The 19,606-nt window shown below is 34.1% G+C and overlaps 1 protein-coding gene across 2 annotated transcripts in view; it reads right to left on the minus strand.

Moving 5' to 3' along the window:
• Nucleotides 1-19,606, minus strand: part of COL5A2 (collagen type V alpha 2 chain) — a 402,020-nt gene that overhangs the window by 61,753 nt on the left and 320,661 nt on the right. For both annotated transcript variants that reach the window (XM_070508233.1, XM_014852913.3), the window contains 3 exons: nt 9,816-10,040; nt 4,550-4,563; nt 357-389 (listed from right to left, as the gene is read on the minus strand). In XM_070508233.1, the coding sequence (XP_070364334.1) occupies nt 357-389; nt 4,550-4,563; nt 9,816-9,999 (231 nt within the window). In that variant the 5' untranslated portion in view covers nt 10,000-10,040. The remainder of the gene's footprint in view (nt 1-356; nt 390-4,549; nt 4,564-9,815; nt 10,041-19,606) is intronic.

The raw sequence follows: 19,606 nt of genomic DNA on the forward strand, positions 1-19,606 counted from the left end.
GTGTGGAACTTAAATCATGCCTTTCTATTTGGATTGCGTGGCTATTTGTACTATAAAAAATATACATCTTAACTTTCACTTTATATTCTCATGCGGTATATTTAATTTGTAAAACCCAATTTCCACCTTTGCTCATAGGACTGTAGAAGTCAGGAATACTGTATTAACTAAACATCAAATTTTACATTAAATAAGGAATTAATCTATTTTGGTTTGCTTGTTTTATACTAAAAACTCAGTTATAAAATAACTAATTTCTCTTTTTTTTGAGAGTACATATATAAGCAATGTACACCCATACTATATCTAAGTCTATTAGAGGTACACGAAAACAATACATATACATATATACTTACAACAGGCACTAATCCTGGTTCTCCTTTTTGTCCCTATCAAGTAAAAAAAAAGTTCAATTAGCAAAATATAATGGCTTGTTGGGCATAAACATATCCTACTAGAATATTCTATGAAAACACTGGGAATTTCTATATGAGAAATATTTTTAAAAATGAGAAAATAAAGTTAATCAATTTTTAGGATATTTAGTCAGATATTATTCACACACAAAAAATACTAGTCATCTGAAATACACCAAAAGAAAACCAATCCAATGTGTGAAATGTGTAAAGTTGTTCCATGTCAGTTTTTACAGTAACCAAACCCAAAGAGTTGATTAGACCAAGAAATGCTTGTGATGAAAAGATGTAAAGTCAAAGCACCATAGGAAAAACTACCCAAAGACTAAAGACACAAGAGAAAATCCAGAAATTTAGATATATTTGAATTTTCACGCATATTACATGCCACCTAGTTTTCAGTAACTTATCAGATGCCATTCCTGAAACACTTGCTACCCTTTTTGAAAACTCATGGAAGAATCTGAGAAGTAACAAGAGATAAGTATGCTCATCTTTAAAAGAGAAAAGAAGAGATGTAATAATATTAGTCAAGTAATTCTCAATATCTGAGAAAAATCTAGAAAAAATATTAATTGAATAGGAAAACAAAAAAATAACACAAGAAGCTATCATAAATTAAAGTCAGGCAGTTTAATTTGTTTTTATAATAGATGTAGCAAACACAACAGATGTAGATAGAATTTCTTCTCATTCTTAGAACTTTAGATTCTCGAAAATGGTATTTTCATAGCATGATGTCAACCACATAGGTTAAATAATATTGGATGAATTGCGCCTCTATATAACTCTATTTGATCACATATTTACTGGTTTTATTTATTTCAGGATTTGTCTTCCAGCAGATTTTGGTCTCCCGAAGGTCATGATCATGTCTAATTTACATCCTTAGTTTGGTACACGGAAGTTCTCAATAAATTCTCCTTGAATATATTAATTTCCATTAATATATTATGAAATAATGCCTTTAACCAGGCAATTGTGGAGGGTGAATACAGTAAGGATTATATCCAAAATGTAGAAAAAAAAAGATTAATGAGTTCTATTTTATTTATTTTCTCCTTTCACATATATTGTTCTTTTATCTGATTATAAAAATAATATGAGCTCATAGTAGGGAATTTGTAAAATAGAAGAAAGATGCAGAAGAAACTAAATATCATACTCAACACCCAGAAGATAACCCCTGTTATCGCTCTGATATTCTTAGTTTTCTGTCCTGTACCTGAACTTGGTTTACCTAATCAATGCCTCAGTATTTTACTCTTGGATTTTATTTTCATTTTTACAATTAAAAATAACATTACAGTGAATATTCTTGTTTATAAATGTTTGTTGGCATCACCAATCAATACCTTATGATGTGTCTCTGGAAGTTAAAGTTGTGGATTAAAGATCATACGTGTTTTTAAGGTTTGTGATCTAGACCACCAAATGGTATTTCTGAAAGGCACAATCTAATTATATGCTTCCAATACTATCTCACATCTTCCAAAATTTGCAAAGTGAAATTTAAAAATTATTTTACAATCTTGATAGTCTTAAAGATGGACTCAACAGTAGACAATACCTTGATGATACTTGCTGATTCTAACCTAATGTAGCTAATACTCTGGAAGTCAGGAATAAATTGAGAATTCAGAAGTGAGAAATGATGACTCTACAGAGCAGGAGGGAGCTCTATATGAGTAAGTTCAAGGTAGGACACAAGAGATTACACGACAACCCACAGAAAGACTAGGCGAAGAAGAGATCAAACACATATGAGCAGCAAAGTGGAACAGGCTTATTTCTGCATCTCCGTATCTGCTCACTTCTGGACTGGGTCTTTCCATTTTTGTCATTATGTGGAAGTAATAAAAATTAATCTTTTTAAGAGCTATAAGAGCTTTCTTTGAAATACTGAAAGAATGTGAATTGTTTAGAAAGGGTATATAAATCTGTGTTCAATAAATAAAGGACTTCATGAGAAGGATGCTGAAAAAAATGTTCCTTTCTGGAGCAAGTCTAGATAAATAAGTGAAAAGGGAGGAGAAATTATTTCAGCCAAAGTGAGATAAATAGAATAGCCTGCTGAGAATGGTTGTGAAATCTCCTTCCTAAGAGACCAGCAAGGAAAATGCAGGCTTTGCTCTTACTTTGTATTTAGGAGAACGGAACCTGCTCATAGCTTTCTTAGCTAAGTTATATACTTTTTGATATCTTATTATAAGCTTTTTATTGCTCCACAATATTTGATATGGGATTAAGAGTTCCATTTTCAGGTTCTCATAATAAATTTGTCTAATGATTCTACGATACTTCTTATTTTGGAAATAAGCAACACATGGAAATATTTGTTGCTTTTGTTAATATGGGCTTAGAATAAGTTAATTTATGTGGAATGATGATTTATTCAAAGTTTTACTAAATTTGATTTTTATGCCCACTGGGAAACATAAAATTCAAGTGCTCAGATTCAGATGAGAATTATGGTTTAATTTTTACTTCTCATCTGTTACTCATCACATAATGCTCTGTAGAATGCCTCATCACTTTTATAGGATGCCGTTACCATGGCATCATGGAGGCAATTATGTTTTTCCCACCATGGCGTCATCTGTATCATTTGCCTCATACAGGATTATAACAAAGGCTCAGTAATTATTTAGAAGTTAACATAAATGAATGAATAAATCATAAATAAAAATCAATGTTGACATAAACCAAGCACAAAATACATTTTTTACAGCATGAGTCTGCTCTCATATTTCTGATAGCTGATAATAAATGACAGAGTGATAAAGATAGTGGCATGTAACCAGAGTGTGCTATATCGGCAGCTGCTTTGACTGTGTCCTTCTCCCAGCTGTCCCACACTGTCTTTGGAAAAAGACAGTAAACTCAGTGACATAGCCTAACAGTTGTCCCTCAGTAAGTTGGGTGAGTACTCTGAATTAAACTGATGATTTCAGGGTAGTTCTCACTGTCAGTTCCTTTTTTATTTCACAGACTGTCATCTGTCTATTTACCTAGTTTGTTTGAGGCCTGTACTCAAACTTTTAAGTTTCCATTTTTTCTAGTTTTCAGACATAAATTAAATGTGAGCTGGTATTTGTAGTCCTTCTCCTTTGACATATATTGAAATCTAAATAGCTTCACTGATATTCATTCCAATTAAGACAAATTTATGGTATTGCCCTTTGAACCAAAAAGTATAAAAGTGGCCAGGACCTCTCCTTGATAGCATCACTTTCATTTACCATGAAGGTATAGCATTGCTTTATTGGATTATCTGGTTATCACTTTACTGAAGTTCTACTATATGCAAAAGCAAAGGCAATTTAAAATCACTGGTAATCTGTCTAATATGAGCCATGAAATTTGGGATGACTGCCCATTTCCATTCTTAGCCCCTGTGTCCATCCCATCTGGATAAGACTGAAGCAAATGTCATAGTATTCAGGTTTACCAGAAAACCGAGAACACATCCAAGGGAGTGGAACTCTCTTCATTCAATGGGATTACCCATGCCCAGATGACAAGTGGCTAAACTGGGTAGTGTACTAGGGTCATGGCTATATCCTACCATTGTCCTCTTGAGTATAAGTCTTGTCTCCGGGATTTGATTTTAGGCTCCTTGAAGATGAGGAATGGGAGCAAAGGATGGGTGATGTGCATTTGGTAAAATGTTCAATTAATTCTTTTAATTGAATCTTTACTTCCCAACCAATGGAAGAGGGACCACAAACCATCAAAGTAGAACTAACACCTTTCCTCCCCACTTCCTTCCTTCCTTCTTTCTTTCCTGCCTTTCTTCCATCAGACGTTTGCTGCACTTCTAATATGTGTCAGGTATATGCTAAGCACTGTGATAAGTGCGAGTAATTCAAAGGTTAGTATGACACAGTCTTAATCCTTAAGTATTCATAACCCTCTGGAAGAAACATCTATAAACAAAAATTAACAAAGTGAATAAACTAGAGGCATCTGCAGTCTATAAGCAAAGCAGCTGAACTGTGCTCACACATCTATGTTTGTATGGTATTTTGTACTTTACAAAAGGCTTTCAAACACTTTAAAGCACAGTCTTGTGCGGATAGTATTAGAATGAAAAAAATTATAAAAATGAAACTATACAAAGTAAAACTTACCTTTCTTCCTCTACCTATAAAAAAAAGAATAAATATGTTATTTTATGCAGAAAAGGCTATTGAGAATCTCCTAACTATTTATTTTCAATAACTGGTTTTTTGCGGAGTCAGCATTTAATGTAAACAGATTTCCCTATTACCGGTAGGTAGAATTCAAATAGATGAATATTTTGGATCAATATTTCCATAAAAGGTAAAATAAAACATCCCTTTGGAAAATTCTGACATTATTTGAATATTCTTTACATCATTTATATAGCATCTAAATTTCATTAAATTATAAAATTAATGATTAAAGTTATAACGAATTACTTTCAATCCATATTCTCTGTTTTTGGTTTTATATTTTTGAGGAGTTATTCATTCCTATGGTTAAAAAACCAAAATATATTAAAGGTATACAATTATACAGCGAAAAATCTCCTTCCATCTTGTCCCTTTTCTCTTATTTCCCACAGTTTACCCCCATAGGAGGCCAGTATTATTGATTTTTTTATTATTAGTCTTCCTAACCAAGAACATAATAGAATATTCCGTTTATTAAAGTTATCATTCGAGTTAGTAGTGTTCTAAAGAATTCTTCAGATAGAACTTGAACATTTTGTCTTAAGTTTTTCCTTAGTCACTTTATCCTATCTATTGCTATTATAAATGATGTAATTTTTACTCCCATTATTTATTTTATGAGGTAATTATTAGTATATAGTAAATCTATTAAATTGTTTGTTAATTTTACACTGCACTGTCATACTAAATTTTTTTATTTTTGTAGTACTTTTTTACTCCATTCCCTGAGGTTTTGCAAGTACACAATTATATTTTCTGTAAACTAATCATTTTACCTCCTCTTTTCTAATTTCTAAACCTCTTTTTTCTTTTTCTTGTCTAATTGGTTGTTTGGGTACATTTAATAATGTTAAATTGTAGTTGTGATAATGGATGTCCATGTTGTTTGTATCTCTGAGTTTAAAGGGAATGTTTCTATTATTAAATGTAATGAAGCTTTTAAGCTGAGATATAAATATTTTATCATGTTAATGAAATGCCATTTATTACTAAGTCACTAAGTGTCTATATCAAGAATGTTTATTGATCTTTGCCAAATATCTTTACTTCAATTATGGAGAAAAGCATATGCTGTTTATAGATCTGTTAAGATAATTATTTTTATTAATAACTTTCCTAACATTGAATTATTCTTTTACTTATGGAATAATCTCTACGTTTTCATGACTAATTATTCTTTTAATGTGTTAATAGATTTAATATCTTATTTATGTTTTTAAACAAATATTCATAAGCTTACTCTATAGTTTTCTTTTTCGTGAAAACTTTGTCACATTTTGCTATCACGGATATACTTCCTTCGTAGCAAAACGTTGTAAGTTTGCCTTCTCTTTGAATGTTCTAGATGCGTTTACAAAGCGTTAAAATCATCTGAGATGCAATGGGTTGGCACAACTGTGAAATCACCTGCTACTTTTCGGAAGTCTACCCACTTTACAAATTTCTCTATTTCTTCAAGGGAAATCTGTATGCTCAGTTTTTCTCCCTCTACAAGGACTAGTTTCAGCAAATTATAGATCTAGAAAATTATCCATTTCATATAAGTTTTCAAATCTATCAGCATAAAGTTGTGCAAAGGAGCCTCTTATTATTTTTTATGTTCTTTGTCTTCATTTGGTCATTTTCCACTATCATTTCTTGTTTTATTGCAAAGTTATTTTGCTGGTTTTTTGTAGAATCTTTTGAATTTACTTATTTCTACTGTATTTCTGTTTTTCACTTTTCAACTTGTTTCTTCTTTATGAATTTCTTCTGCTTATTTTCAGTTGTTCTTTTTCTAATTTTTTTGAGATGAATGTTAAATGCACATATTTTTCTTTTTTTTCTTTTGAGGAAGATTAGCCCTGAGCTAGCTGCTGCCAATCCTCCTCTTTTTGCTGAGGAAGACTGGCCCTGAGCTAACATCTGTGCTCATCTTCCTCTACTTTATATGTGTGATGCCTACCACAGCATGGCTTGCCAAGCAGTGCCATGTCCGAACCCAGGATCCCAACCGGTGAACCCCAGGCCACTGAAGCGGAACATGCACTCTTAACCACTGTGACACCGGGCCGGCCCCTATTTTTTCTTTTTTATTTAAGTGTATAGCTGTCGATTTTTCATTATCTTTTAAAAACAGTTTTACCATGTTTTCAAGAATATTTGTATTGTCTGGTGGGTTAGTCCTGCTGATGTTTAGAATATTTATATATTGGCTCCACTATTTACCTTAACATTATTCTTATATACTACTCTTAGAGCTATATTTATCTAGACAGATTATACTAGTTCCATTAAAATGATCAATAATAAAATTTCCAGTGCTTCCTATTTCTTCCTGCCCCTACCCCACGTCCTTTCTTCCAGCTCAATCTTAGACAAGGAAATGCCCTTTTTTGGCATTTATCTTTGTGGTGTTAAATGTGCTACTACTTCTGCATGATTTGTCAGCTTTGAATGGTATTCTTTGACTTCTACCTCTTTTTTTTTTTTCTGTTTTACCTCCCCAAATCCCTCTTGGTACATAGTTGTATATCTTAGTTGCAGGTCCTTCTAGTTGTGGCATGTGGGATGCTGCCTCAACGTGGCCTGACGAGCAGTGCCATCTCCGTGCCCAGGATCCGAACCAGCAAAACCCTGGGCCACCACAGCGGAGTGCCCAAACTTAACCACTTGGCCACAGGGCCAGCACCCTGACTTCCACCTCTTAAGGATGAGGAATTAGCAAACTCAACTCTACTTCCCTCCTTCTTTTGTCTTCCCCTTTCATTGTGTATGATTTGTATTATTTCTGCATTCTCAGATTCAATAACATTTACATTCTCATCTGTAACCCCAAATTGCACTTTTGTTTTATCTTTTTCTAAAGTTAAATATGTCAATGCTCACATCAGTTCTTTGACAGTTTCTCCAATTAGCTCTTGGTTGTCCCATAGTTTGGATCTGTCCCATAGTTTGTCCCATACTACGGGTTTGTCCCATAGTAGTTTCCCCAAGAAATTTATGAAAACAACATTCCCAGAGTTCCTATGTGTTTAATTTTTTTCTATAGCTTTCATACTTGAAGGAGAGGATGGACTTATCTTTATACTTTGGTCCACCTATTTCTTTCACTGAGAAACATGTAGTTGGTGCTGCATTCTCTCATGGCTTTCAATGTTACTTTGGAGATATCTGTGACTAATCTGAATATTTCTTTCTCCTTAGAACTTACCCAGTCTTTTTCTCTGATTTTCCAAAAGCTTCTTTCTTTTTCTTTAAAGTTTAATAACTTTAGTAAGATATATCTCAATATTGACTCTTCTGGCCGGTTTTTTCAGACACTTGGTTACCCTTTCAATATCAAAATTAAACTTTAATTTTACTTCAGAAAAACTTTCTTGTATGGTATCATTATTTATTGCTGCTATATTTCATTTATTTCTTCTTTGGGGATTCTTCTGCAAGCCTATCCTTTACCTTTCTTCTATTCTATATTCTATATATATTATTTTGTCTATTATTTTCTTTCAAATACTTTTTAATTTTTTTTTTTTTGCTTTTCTCATTTCTATTTTCTATGTCCCTTACTGTATTTCTGCAGTCTTAACTCTCCTTGTGTTCCTTCCAATTTCATCTTCATTTCTCTATGATGGTTTTGGTTTTCCTTCCACTTATTTCCTCCTCCTCATTATTATTATTTTTTGTATATCTAATTTATGGCCTTCTTTCTTAGAGGCAATCACTTCATAAAGTTTTATTTAGTTTAGGGTGAAATGGTTGCTCAGTTTATCTGTTCAGTGGTAATATATTTACTGGTGTATTCTTTAATTTAGCTAAACCTCCTACCTTTTTCCTTATAGTATCTTTGTATCAAGGCTGTTGCCAGCTCTTTTTTTATTATTTGTCTTGGAATGAATTGGATTTTCCTAAACCAACTATTTGTAGGAGGTTGTGTATTTTGCTCTGTTTTTTGATACTTACCACCATTGTCCCAATGTACTATAGTCATGTGCCACATAACGTTTCAGTCAATGATGGACCACATATATGAGGGTGGTCCCATAAGATTAGTACCACATAGCCTAGGCGTGTAGCAGGCTATACCAACTAGATTTGTGTTAGTGTACTGTATGATGTTCTCACAATGACTAAATCTCCTAACAATGCATTTCTCAGAACATATCACCATCGTTAAGCCATGCATGGCTGTATTCACTTATCCCCACAGGTATAATTTTACTTCACTCTTGGGGCTTCTTTGCAGATTCTATCCGCTTCACATAGCCCTTAGTTGTCTTGTTTTTAATTCTTCCCATTATATCTTCCTTATTACATTGCTAAAAACTGAGTTCAGGTATTTATTCAAGGCACAGTGCTACTGTTGAATGATATCCAAGAGGAGAATCAGTAAACCACCTGTTTCCATGAATAAACTTTTGAATAGGTCATTATATTTTTTGTTATTTGCAATGGAATTTTGGGGAAAAAAATAAAGTCTTGACACTGTCTTGACAATGATGCCTACAAGTCTCCATTCGTGACTGCTAAAACAAATAGCCAAAAAGTTCAAAATTAATCTTACCTGGTTCATTAAAACACATAAATATGAACTTATTCTCTTATATGTAAGTCTTTTTAACAAATGTGCTCAAATACATAGTCCATATTAAACACAGGTACTTTTCTCCAAAAAAGTTTTAAAAACCAGTAATTTATATTATTCTTTTCTACAGGCAACCCATTCCATTATCTTGTCTTTCTTAGCCAATATTAAAGTCATTCTGCATTTATGAGCCAATGTAATAGAGGGTACTGTGGCACTAAATTACATTAGAAATGATTATTCCATTCCCAGGGCAAAGTTGGCACCAGGGAAGATAAATGTGTTTTCTAGATCTCCTCTTGGACGTTAATGGACTTCATAGAAAACTAACAAATATCTTGGAGGCATCCAGCATGGACAGGATAACAAACAACCATCTTAGGTGGAACAAGGAATTCTCAAATTAGACATAACCACTCAAAATTCAGCCAAAATTCCCCTGGTTTTTAAGAAGACAGGAAATTACTGTCTCCTCACGAATATTAGATAAAGCGGGTAAGCAAAATCATTAACTCATAGACCACTGAATAGTGGCTTAATTATTCTCTTGGGTTGCTGAATTCTGGGAGCAAAAAACACTGCAACCATAAAGATGAGTCACTGAATCAATTCTGAGTTGGCCCTAAGCATTCTTACCAAAATTGGTATTGCCACCTCCAGTTGTATGTTGACAGACAGGACAGCATTCTCCAGGGGGAGTTATAGGGTCAGCACATTCGAGCACATCCTGGCACTGTATCTTGTCACAAAGGATGGCCCCGTTGTCACAGACACAGATCTGGCAAGGGGCAGGTTTCCAAATGTCCCTGTTTAAGTACATCTGACCATTCTGAGTGCAGGCTATTTCTTCATCATATCCGTCTAGAATAAGGAAAAGAAGAAAAAAGGAGGTTAGTAATCTTCTGAAATTTCAGAATCTGGGAGATATTTAAGAAGGTGAATCATCTTGTGGGTTCTAAAAAATTCTGGGCTAAGCAGCAACTTCCTCAGCAGGCAGAAGACAGATGAACTTACTTCATTTACTATTTCCATACAAAGCAATGTGTGATTCACAATGAAATGATTGATGCTCACATCTTAGCATGTGGAAAAAAAGAAGTGATCCAAGGTAGGTAAGCATACTTAATCAGAGAAACCTTCCCAAAAGATTTCATTTCTGAAGGTATAAATAACTAATCATGGGTAGATCAGTAAGGAGGGATAAAAGTAAACATTTGAAAAGGGGAGAAAAAGAATAGCTCCAAAGAAAATATATAATTTCAGTATTTGGTAAATGCTTTGTGACTTTCAACTCACTAGAAACTTTAGATCAGTAAATCCTGCAAGAATAGAAGACATGTATTCGTGTACCATGAAGAAAAACTTAGAAAAAAAGTGTATGTTTATTAAAAATAGTTTTAAACATAAGGTAAAAGAAAATAACAGTGTAGAATTTCATGGAATAAATTTCCATTAGACATCCTAAACTAATGGTGCTTATAAACTGTAACAGAAATGCAAAGTTTATAGAGGCAATGCATTAATTATCTTTGCATCAAAATTAATCCTAAAAAGCTGTGACCAAAACAATATGGTAAGCTATTATGTAATATCTGCCAAATACTTTTCTACGTTCAGATAAAAATTTGATGTAGATTTGGAAAATACATACACACATTTACACACATATTTATAGTAATTCTATTATATATTTACTATAAAATACACACATATATTACATCTTTAACTTTGTGATTTTTAAGAAACAAAACTATAGTATTTTTAAAACAAAACATAGATCATATCACCCTTGCTTAATTCCTTCAAGTGTTTGCCAACTGCTTGAATTCAAAACTCCTTTGTAAAACCCCAAGGCCTGCCCTCCTTCCTGGTCCTTGCACAACTTGATCCCTTTGCCTGGCACTACTTTTCCTTCCCTCATCTCAGGCTTTCACAGCTCACTATTATGGTTGGCTTAATTGTCACCTGCTTCCACAATTCTTCTCTGATAACCTTATAAAAGTAGACTTCCTTTACCCAACTGAAACGCTTCATAGAATGCTTTAAAGAATTCATCCATCCATCCATTCATCCATTCATTCATTTTGTATTATATGCAAGGTAGTTAAATAACTACTAAATGCGAACAGATGGGCAAAAATCACTACCCTCATAAAATTTGTCACAAGTAGTATTAATTAATTTAATTTTAGTTATTTACTTATCTTCTCCAGTAGACAGTAAACTTCGTGAAGGTAAGGTGTGTCTTGTTCATCACGGTATTCCTAAAGCTTGACACAATACCTTGCACAGAGTCAACATTCAACAAGTATTTGTTCAGTGGATGGATATGAATGATGAATGAATCTAAATTATGGTTCACTAACTTAATTGCACCAGCATTAACTTTGTACTTTACAAAACTAAAGCTAAAAAGTAAAAAAATGCATTTGCAATTAGTTTATGAAAGAAATTATCATTTGACAAAAAATATCTCGAATGATCATACAGAACTACAGATGAAATGATTTCAGTTTAGAATAAAGCAGATATCCATCTTCCTAGCCTTCGAGTTTTTCTTGGGTAACGTTCTTCTCACCGCTGTATGGAATATTTGCTTCGCATATTTACTCTTTCATCACAGATACTTGGCAAATGGAAAACCACTTTCAGAGCACGACACCACATCCTGGCTTCTGTGCTATTCATAAGAAGAGCATGATGTTTCTAATCTGTTTCATTTTCACCTAAAGATGTTTATCACATAATGCAAAGCTAATCAACAAAACCACACTGACTCTGCATACCTAGTGCTATTATAGGCATTTTAAACCAAGGAGAAAAAATCCTCCTGCTTTAATCTGCTTTTCTGTAGGACTATTTTGAAAAAAAAAATAAGAAATTTGTACATCAAATAAGTAGTGTTACTTTTAGATGAATAATCACTTTGAAACAATGTAGTTCCATGATGAACATTTCCGCAAAACACAACCTATACAGAAATGGGCTTACATCCACAGTCCACTGAATAATTCCATTAAGTAAACAAATTAAGAATAACTTTATTCTTTAAGTTTTAGGATTGAGAAAGAAATATCCAATCACAAGCACTAATTACCATTGGCTGAAAATGAAATTTGCCATAAGATCAATTAGCTTGCCTCTCTCTTCCCACACTCTGTGAGACAAAAGTGTTCACACACCCTTACTGAAGGTCAAGTAGGTATGTGCCCAGCACTGCATGTGCAAAATATTGAAAGTGTATGTGTTCTGTTCTCAAAAATATATATTATCATTATGAAGTAGATCTCAATGAAACAATTAGATGCGCGGAAATAGTAGGGAAAACAGACAAAAACCAAGATGATATGCAATTATGCTGTCGATTAAATATCATTAAAATGTGTGAGAGACTCTTCAGGTGTGAGTTGTTCTGTTCTCTGTGACTCCTTCAGAATTGGAAATAAAAGACACCTTCTCTCAGTCTTGTGTTAACTCATAGAATGTCAGTCTCTTTCTGAAAGTTGCAGACAGCACAACCTCAATCCAAGGGACAAAGAAGTGGGCCACTGTATTACTTTCTTTAAATGACAGTGTTAAAAGTTAGTTTTATACTCTGAGTCATCACTGGTCCTTTTCCCCTGAGAATTTATAATTAAAGTTAAGATGATGTGGAAAGTTAGTTGGAATGCTTTTAAATGGCAAGGAGATGAGAAACCACATTTGCTGCTAAACCCTGCCTTCTCTTCCCCCGCACAAAGTCCATGCGCATCACAGAGGGCACGGAAACTCTGTGAACTCTCATTGTTAATGTTTGAATGAAAGACATGGACAAAGAAACACTAGGTAGAAAATACAGGGTGTCTTGCAGTTCTCGGGTTTGTACATGGTAGTTTTGCGCCTTATGATTAGGTTGTCCCTTCTGTTTTTCTACGTAGATGTTTACTTAAATGGAAAGAAAAGTAAAATAGAAAGCAAAACTGCAGCCAATTTGCAGTGAAATTGACATGACATAATGATTCTATGAAAGACAATATTATAAAAACATAACTAAATGGAATTTTAACACGACATTCTGAGAGATTCAATACTGCTCTCCTAGTTCCTCTGTCCAAATCATAAAATTAACCCGAGCTGACACTAACCTTTGTCTAAGGCTCAGAACTTAAAATATTGTTGGTCTTAAAGTACAAGGGTAAACAAATATTTCTTATAAAATCTGAATAAGAATTTCAAAACCACAATATTGTGACATTTGTATTTTTTCTATTTATGTTTCTTTAACTTTCTTAAAATTTGGAGGACAGGGAAATATCTGATATTGCCATTATTTTGTAATCTTCCATGGTGTTGTAACTTCCAAAAATTTTATCTTCCAAGCCATAGGATTCTTTTACCCTTACCAAATGTTTCAACAAATTGAACCAATGCATTGTGAGGTCATTACCACAGACGTCTTGGCACTGACATATCAGAGATAAGAGATGTATTTTATCTGACCAGATTTTATTTGAGAGTAACTCAATTGTCACGTGTTTCTCATAAATCCTCATAGATTTGTCTTCTCACAAAGCTTATGGGCTTTTAAATTTAGTTGTAAGAATTCAATTCTTAATCACTAGATGGCAGACCAAATCCACCATCTTATTGTAATAGACAATTAGAAACTCAGTCATCAGAACTGCTGCTCGATGACTATGGGCCACGCCCGAGGTCTGCCTTCCTTTATATAATTTTACTTGTCCAAAAAAGCCTACACAGAAATGGCCATGTTAAAACTTTGATTGTCCAGAAGAGATGTGATTCTATTTGTATATTAAATTATTGGGGTCTACCTAAGGACTTTGAAAAATATATGAAATAAAAGTTCCTAAGCCTACGCTGGACATTCCCTAGACGTTAACTGGAGTTCCTCCTTGAAGAAATAATGTAGAGTGTTCACATGATGTCAAAATTTTAAATCTCTTATTCAGACAGTATTTGTTCAGATCATTTTCCCCCACTGGACCATGAGCTCCTTAGAAGCCAGACATGTTCATCTCAGTAACCTTCACATCCAATGTCATACAATCAGTCTTTGATAAATATATTCACTCCATGGATGAATGCATGAGTGAATGAAGAAAAGAAGGAACTAGTTCATTGATGTACTTATTTAAAAGATAGCACATAAAGCTCTCTTTCCTCCTTTCTAAACTTCCCAGAGACGATGTGCACTTACGACCCCTATTTTGAATGAAAAGGAAATGGGTTACTTGGTGATTCTTGCCCAGTGTGTCTCTGACATCTAGACCTCTGTTTAGCCAGAAAGGAAGAAGACTGTGTCAGTCATAGCAGCTCAAATTTTGGAACAATTTTCAGAAAGTTATAACAGCCCTTCAGCCTTCCTGACCCAGCTGGCCTCAGTCCCTTCTGGGGTTGTAAAGGTCTGGACTAACATTATTTAAAGTTTCTCTAACTGTAAAAGTCTTTGAAGGGATAGAGTCACAGGAACTGTCAGCCAGTGCCCTCATGAAGTGGGCAGAGAATGCCTTATGGGACAAGGAGGGGCAGCAGCAGAGTAGCCCCACTTGTCCCTCTGGACCAAACCACAGATGCTGCCTTCACCAATGCACAGCATAGCCCCAGCTGCTGGGTTCAGTTCCAGAGAATCTTCTAAGGAAATCCCTCCCTTCCTTCTGCTCGCAGGCACTGTTTATCATCAAAAGGGAGAGACAAAGACGTTTAGAGTACTCAGTTCTGCCTTTAGAGCCTTCTGAGCAAACGCCAACAATTCCACATTCATCATTTCCCTTTCCTTATCTGATCCCCAACATTTAAAAAATTAGATACATATGAAGCCACCTGGGATAGTTGAGGGGGATGTTACATACTTTGATAGTATTTTTCCACCTCAGCCTCAAAGTGTGTGAGAGGGAGGGTGAGTAGGTGAGTTTGGAACAGGCTTGCGGAGTTTTGCATCTTTTGTTCTTCAATCTGCTTATAGACTTGCACTTTCCAATGAGCCCTCCAAGTTTAAAAGTCTTTCTAGGATAGTTATTCAAATTACTGCTTTTTTTCTGCCCCCTTCCTCTCTTTTATTGTACCAACTGAACAAGAGTAGGCATTCAAGGATAATTTGAGCTGAGTTAAATTTCTATTCTACTAAAGACAGACATATTTTATATTCTAAAGCAACATATGAACAATTAATTTTGAAAATTTATCTTGAAATCTGAGAAAGTAAGAAGAGGAAAACTCATACGCAGTATTTCAGGGAAGCACACAAATAAAACGAGATTAGATAAACTGTTCACAAAAGTGGTTAGTTTCTTTAATGCAACCATTAAACATTTCTCAATCTCATATACAAAGACTTTCCAGTTAACTAGTAAAACTGCTGTTTTTACTTTGCTTAAAATGGAAAAAATAAAAAGGAAAATCTTTCATATTTGGTACTACTTAAGTTTCTTTCCATGTACATTGGGAAATCTAAATGATTGTTGCCAAAATGTGAAACTAAAACTACACATAATGCACATGCAATGCTCATCTACACTTTTGTCTGGAAAACCAACTTTCAGTCTGCTAATGCATTTGACATAGAGTTTTTTTTTCCAAACACACAGCTCAAACTATTGAATAGCTGTAAAAATAGCCACAGAGAATTGGTCTTGCCTTATACTGAATATACTAGAAATTTCAACAGTAATTTCTAAAGCAAACCCTAGTCCTTTTCTCAAATGTTAATCCTCAGTGAATAAATTAAGTGCAATCTGTGCTATGCCAAATGTGTCTGCCTACCTAAATGCATGAACGGTTTTGAATTGTTTTGAATGAAGTCTATCTACTTAATCTCTCCCCAGCATGGCATTGCTGGAAATAAAGAGAACCAAAAATCTGCCTAGCTATTTCTCTTTCAAATAGGTGGTATCATGTAGTCTGGAGATAAATTAAGTAAGAAAGCCACAAACTCTGAGCAATATATAGTATCCACACTCCAGATTTCCTTCATCTCCTTCAAGTCTTACCTCAAATGTCACCTTTACTATGAAATCTACTCTGACCACCTTATAAAAAATGGAAAATTGCCACACACACACACACACACACACACACACACACCAATAGCACTCTCAATCCACCAATTCCTGCTCTTTTTTCTCTTTTAATGTAGTACGTATCATTTTTGAACCTACTATATTATTGTATTTATTATACTTATTGTTTGTCTCCCCATAGTAGGATTATAGCTTTATAAGAACAGATATAACTGATTCTGGCTTGACCATTGATATATCCTGATATTTTAGAATAGTGTCAGGATCATAGTAGATGCCCAGTGAGTATTTATTGAATTAATTTCTTGAATATTAGTTGTTTGTGTTAGCAGCTTTAAATCATGGAGTCGTTTTATAATACTTTATAGTATATAAAAAGGAACCAATTATAAGAGTACCAAGGAAGAGATCTAGACCATATTGGATATAAAAGTATTTGCTTTGATCCTGGGCTTATTACATAATTTTTAGAGAAGCCTCATTTTTCACTGCTATTCAAATGTGGGCCATACCTACAGAAATTTAAAATAATTGACATTGTGAGACTATCGTGTACTGATGATTTTTATTACAGATATTTATATCCTAAAAAGAACATTCATTTTTATTCATTTTTATAACTAAAAGTTGTTTTTATATTTTAAGAGAATATTCAGTATGAGATACTAAGATGGGTATAAAATTAAATATTTTATATGTTTAAATATTTATAATGTATAATATGTTTAAATATTTAAAATATTTTAAATAAGATATTTTTTGAATCAATTCAACTCTGTATCTTGTGATTTCTTTGCAGCTGCATTTTGCTTTCTTTTCCTATGTTTCCTGAGATAGAGGAATATTTAGGCCTCTAGAGAAAATCCAGACATTGTAGTCAGTTCATTCCTTCTATTTCGTTCTCTACTGACTTATTCTTTATTCACTGCCCCTGCCCTGACCAAGTCAAAATTTCTTTCACAATGAACTAAGCATTCCACTGTTCTCAATGGCTCTTTGATCCCATTCATTTTACTACCAAGGATTCTAAAGTATTTCGAAGTGTCTAAAGGAGACCCGAAAGGGCTGTCTCTTTCTTCACCATTCCCTCTGGAGCTCACTTCTGAGGCAAGGGAAAACTAGGGCTTTAATCCTGAAGGCTTAATTTCTAAGTTTATCCACCTAGATGTAGTATTTAGAGACTTGTACTAATACCCATAATACCGAATTTTGTCCTGATCTACCTAGATTTAATTTATGCCTATTTTGTAGCTACTGAAAATTAGAAGGTGATTTTATTGAAGAACAAAAATGACAATGGATTTTACCCTTCTGTCTGGTATTTCCTACCAAATCACTTCCAGAGCAGGTAATAGGCTCTTTAAAATAAGACTAAAACCATCATTTCAGAATCTAAATCCATCTCTTTATCTTCATGTTCAGCTTATCTTCTATAAGGCACATTCATGATTGTCTAGAAGCCGCCTTATTCGTTGTAGTTTTGAGGTCGAGTCTCAATATGCACTGAATCTCAACACCTAACAAACACCACAGTAATATTTTGGAGAGAAAGAAAAGCTGTTGTCTTTACTGGGAAGTTATATTAATAACTTTCTAGATGCACAGCACACGCATTCATTGGGAAATTTCTGTGCTCACAGGGGGAACAATAGACAAGAAAAGCAAAGACAGGAGGAGAGAAGGTGGGAGAGGGAGAGGAAGGGGGGGACATGGTGACCATGAAGAATATGTTTATAAAGAAAAAGAATACTCCTGTTATTTTCTTAAAGTATTCATAAGAAGAATTAGAGTTTTCAAAATTTTAAATTATTTGTTCGATCTCAGATAGCTATGGAGCTCTTCTTTTGTGCGAACACAGTGGTTAGCAGATGCTGAGCTCAGAATGTAGAACATTTGCTAACACATAGAACGTAAAGTATAGGTTGGACTAAAAGTGAGATAAGCTAGCTTGTTTATTCAGCAAAGGAAATGTGTGCCTCAGTTTCTCTACTTATTAATGTATAGGCAAAGATAAAATATGAGCCTTCACCTTTAGGTGAAATGAAATATTCTAGGATATCACAAATAAAGTTGCCTTAAATTGCTGCTGAAAGTTAATCCAAACAAATTATCTGGCAAAAGGAATGGAGGCATTATTTAATCCATTTAGTCAATATTCATCTATCCAGTGGATTTTATTGTATACTTGTCTAGTACAAGAGCACACTTAGATCATAGAATGAGACATTTTGACTACAGCTTCCTTGCCCAAAACAATCAATATACCCAGAAGCTGCAAACTGTCATGAAACTTTCTTCTAGGAGAAAAACTGTTTGCACATTTGTGTATTTCAGTAGTTCATTCTAGAAAGTTTGCATACACATTGAAATTTATAAACTCAATTTTATTTTCTCATTAACCTATATGAGCCCTGGGCCCTTTTGAATTATTGGTTCTTATCCTGGAAATCTTCCTCTATGTTTCGACAGGTCTTTGCCTAATGCTTTTTATTTTAATTAAAGAGAACTAATTCTCAGGAACATCAGTCTGAGGATTTTCTAGAATCCCAAACAACAACAACCTTCAACAATTTTGAAGAAAAAACTTACATTTATAAAAGCAGATTTCAAATAAGCTAGAAATGAAAGGAATACAGAATTCCACATGGCATTAAAATAAGAGTAGACTGATCACCTATTTGACTGTCTTTCAGTGTCCTATTAGGTAATAAAATGTATTTCAAACTCTAGGGCAGTCTGAATGCACATCAGTGAGAGTGTAAACCCACAAATGCACACTATCCAATGAGCCCCACGGTATGGCAGCCTTACAGGCAAGGGCACAGTTTGGGGATCCCCTGTATGGGTTCCAGGTTTCCCTGGATGTTTTAGTCTTCCGATATCTTTGGTGTTAAGAATGGTTTCAAATTATAAAGTAGATGTACTTACTCTTGAAGCAAACATCTAGATAACATAGTGTATGCATTTTGATAATATAGTTTATTTAACAAAGAGGTATCATCTATCTGTTACTTTGCCAAGCATTGGGAATACAGAGGTAAGGTAATGAATTTCTCCTCGCCCTTAATATGCTCACAGACTAGTGGGGGAACCAGTCCATCAACAGACCAGTAGAGCACGGTTCTTTAAGTGTAAACTAGAAGCAAACCCAGATTGTTGTGGGAATACTTGGGAGGGGCACTTCATCTAGGCTGGAGGTCAGAGAATTTTAAAGAGTGGTTCAAGTTCTGTAATTTCCTTATTTGCTTTCTTTAATTTAATACTTTTTTAGTTTTTTTTTTTTAAATAAGAAAACTAAGATCCTAAGTAGTTTCTTCCAAAAATTCACATCCAAGCTGTATAATATGGTCACTCCTGGCTCATTGCTGGTAACTGGCAATGGACTTCTTCTCTCTGCCAATTGGCTAG

The sequence above is a fragment of the Equus asinus genome, chromosome 4, assembly GCF_041296235.1.
Source record: "Equus asinus isolate D_3611 breed Donkey chromosome 4, EquAss-T2T_v2, whole genome shotgun sequence".
NCBI lineage: Eukaryota > Metazoa > Chordata > Mammalia > Perissodactyla > Equidae > Equus > Equus asinus.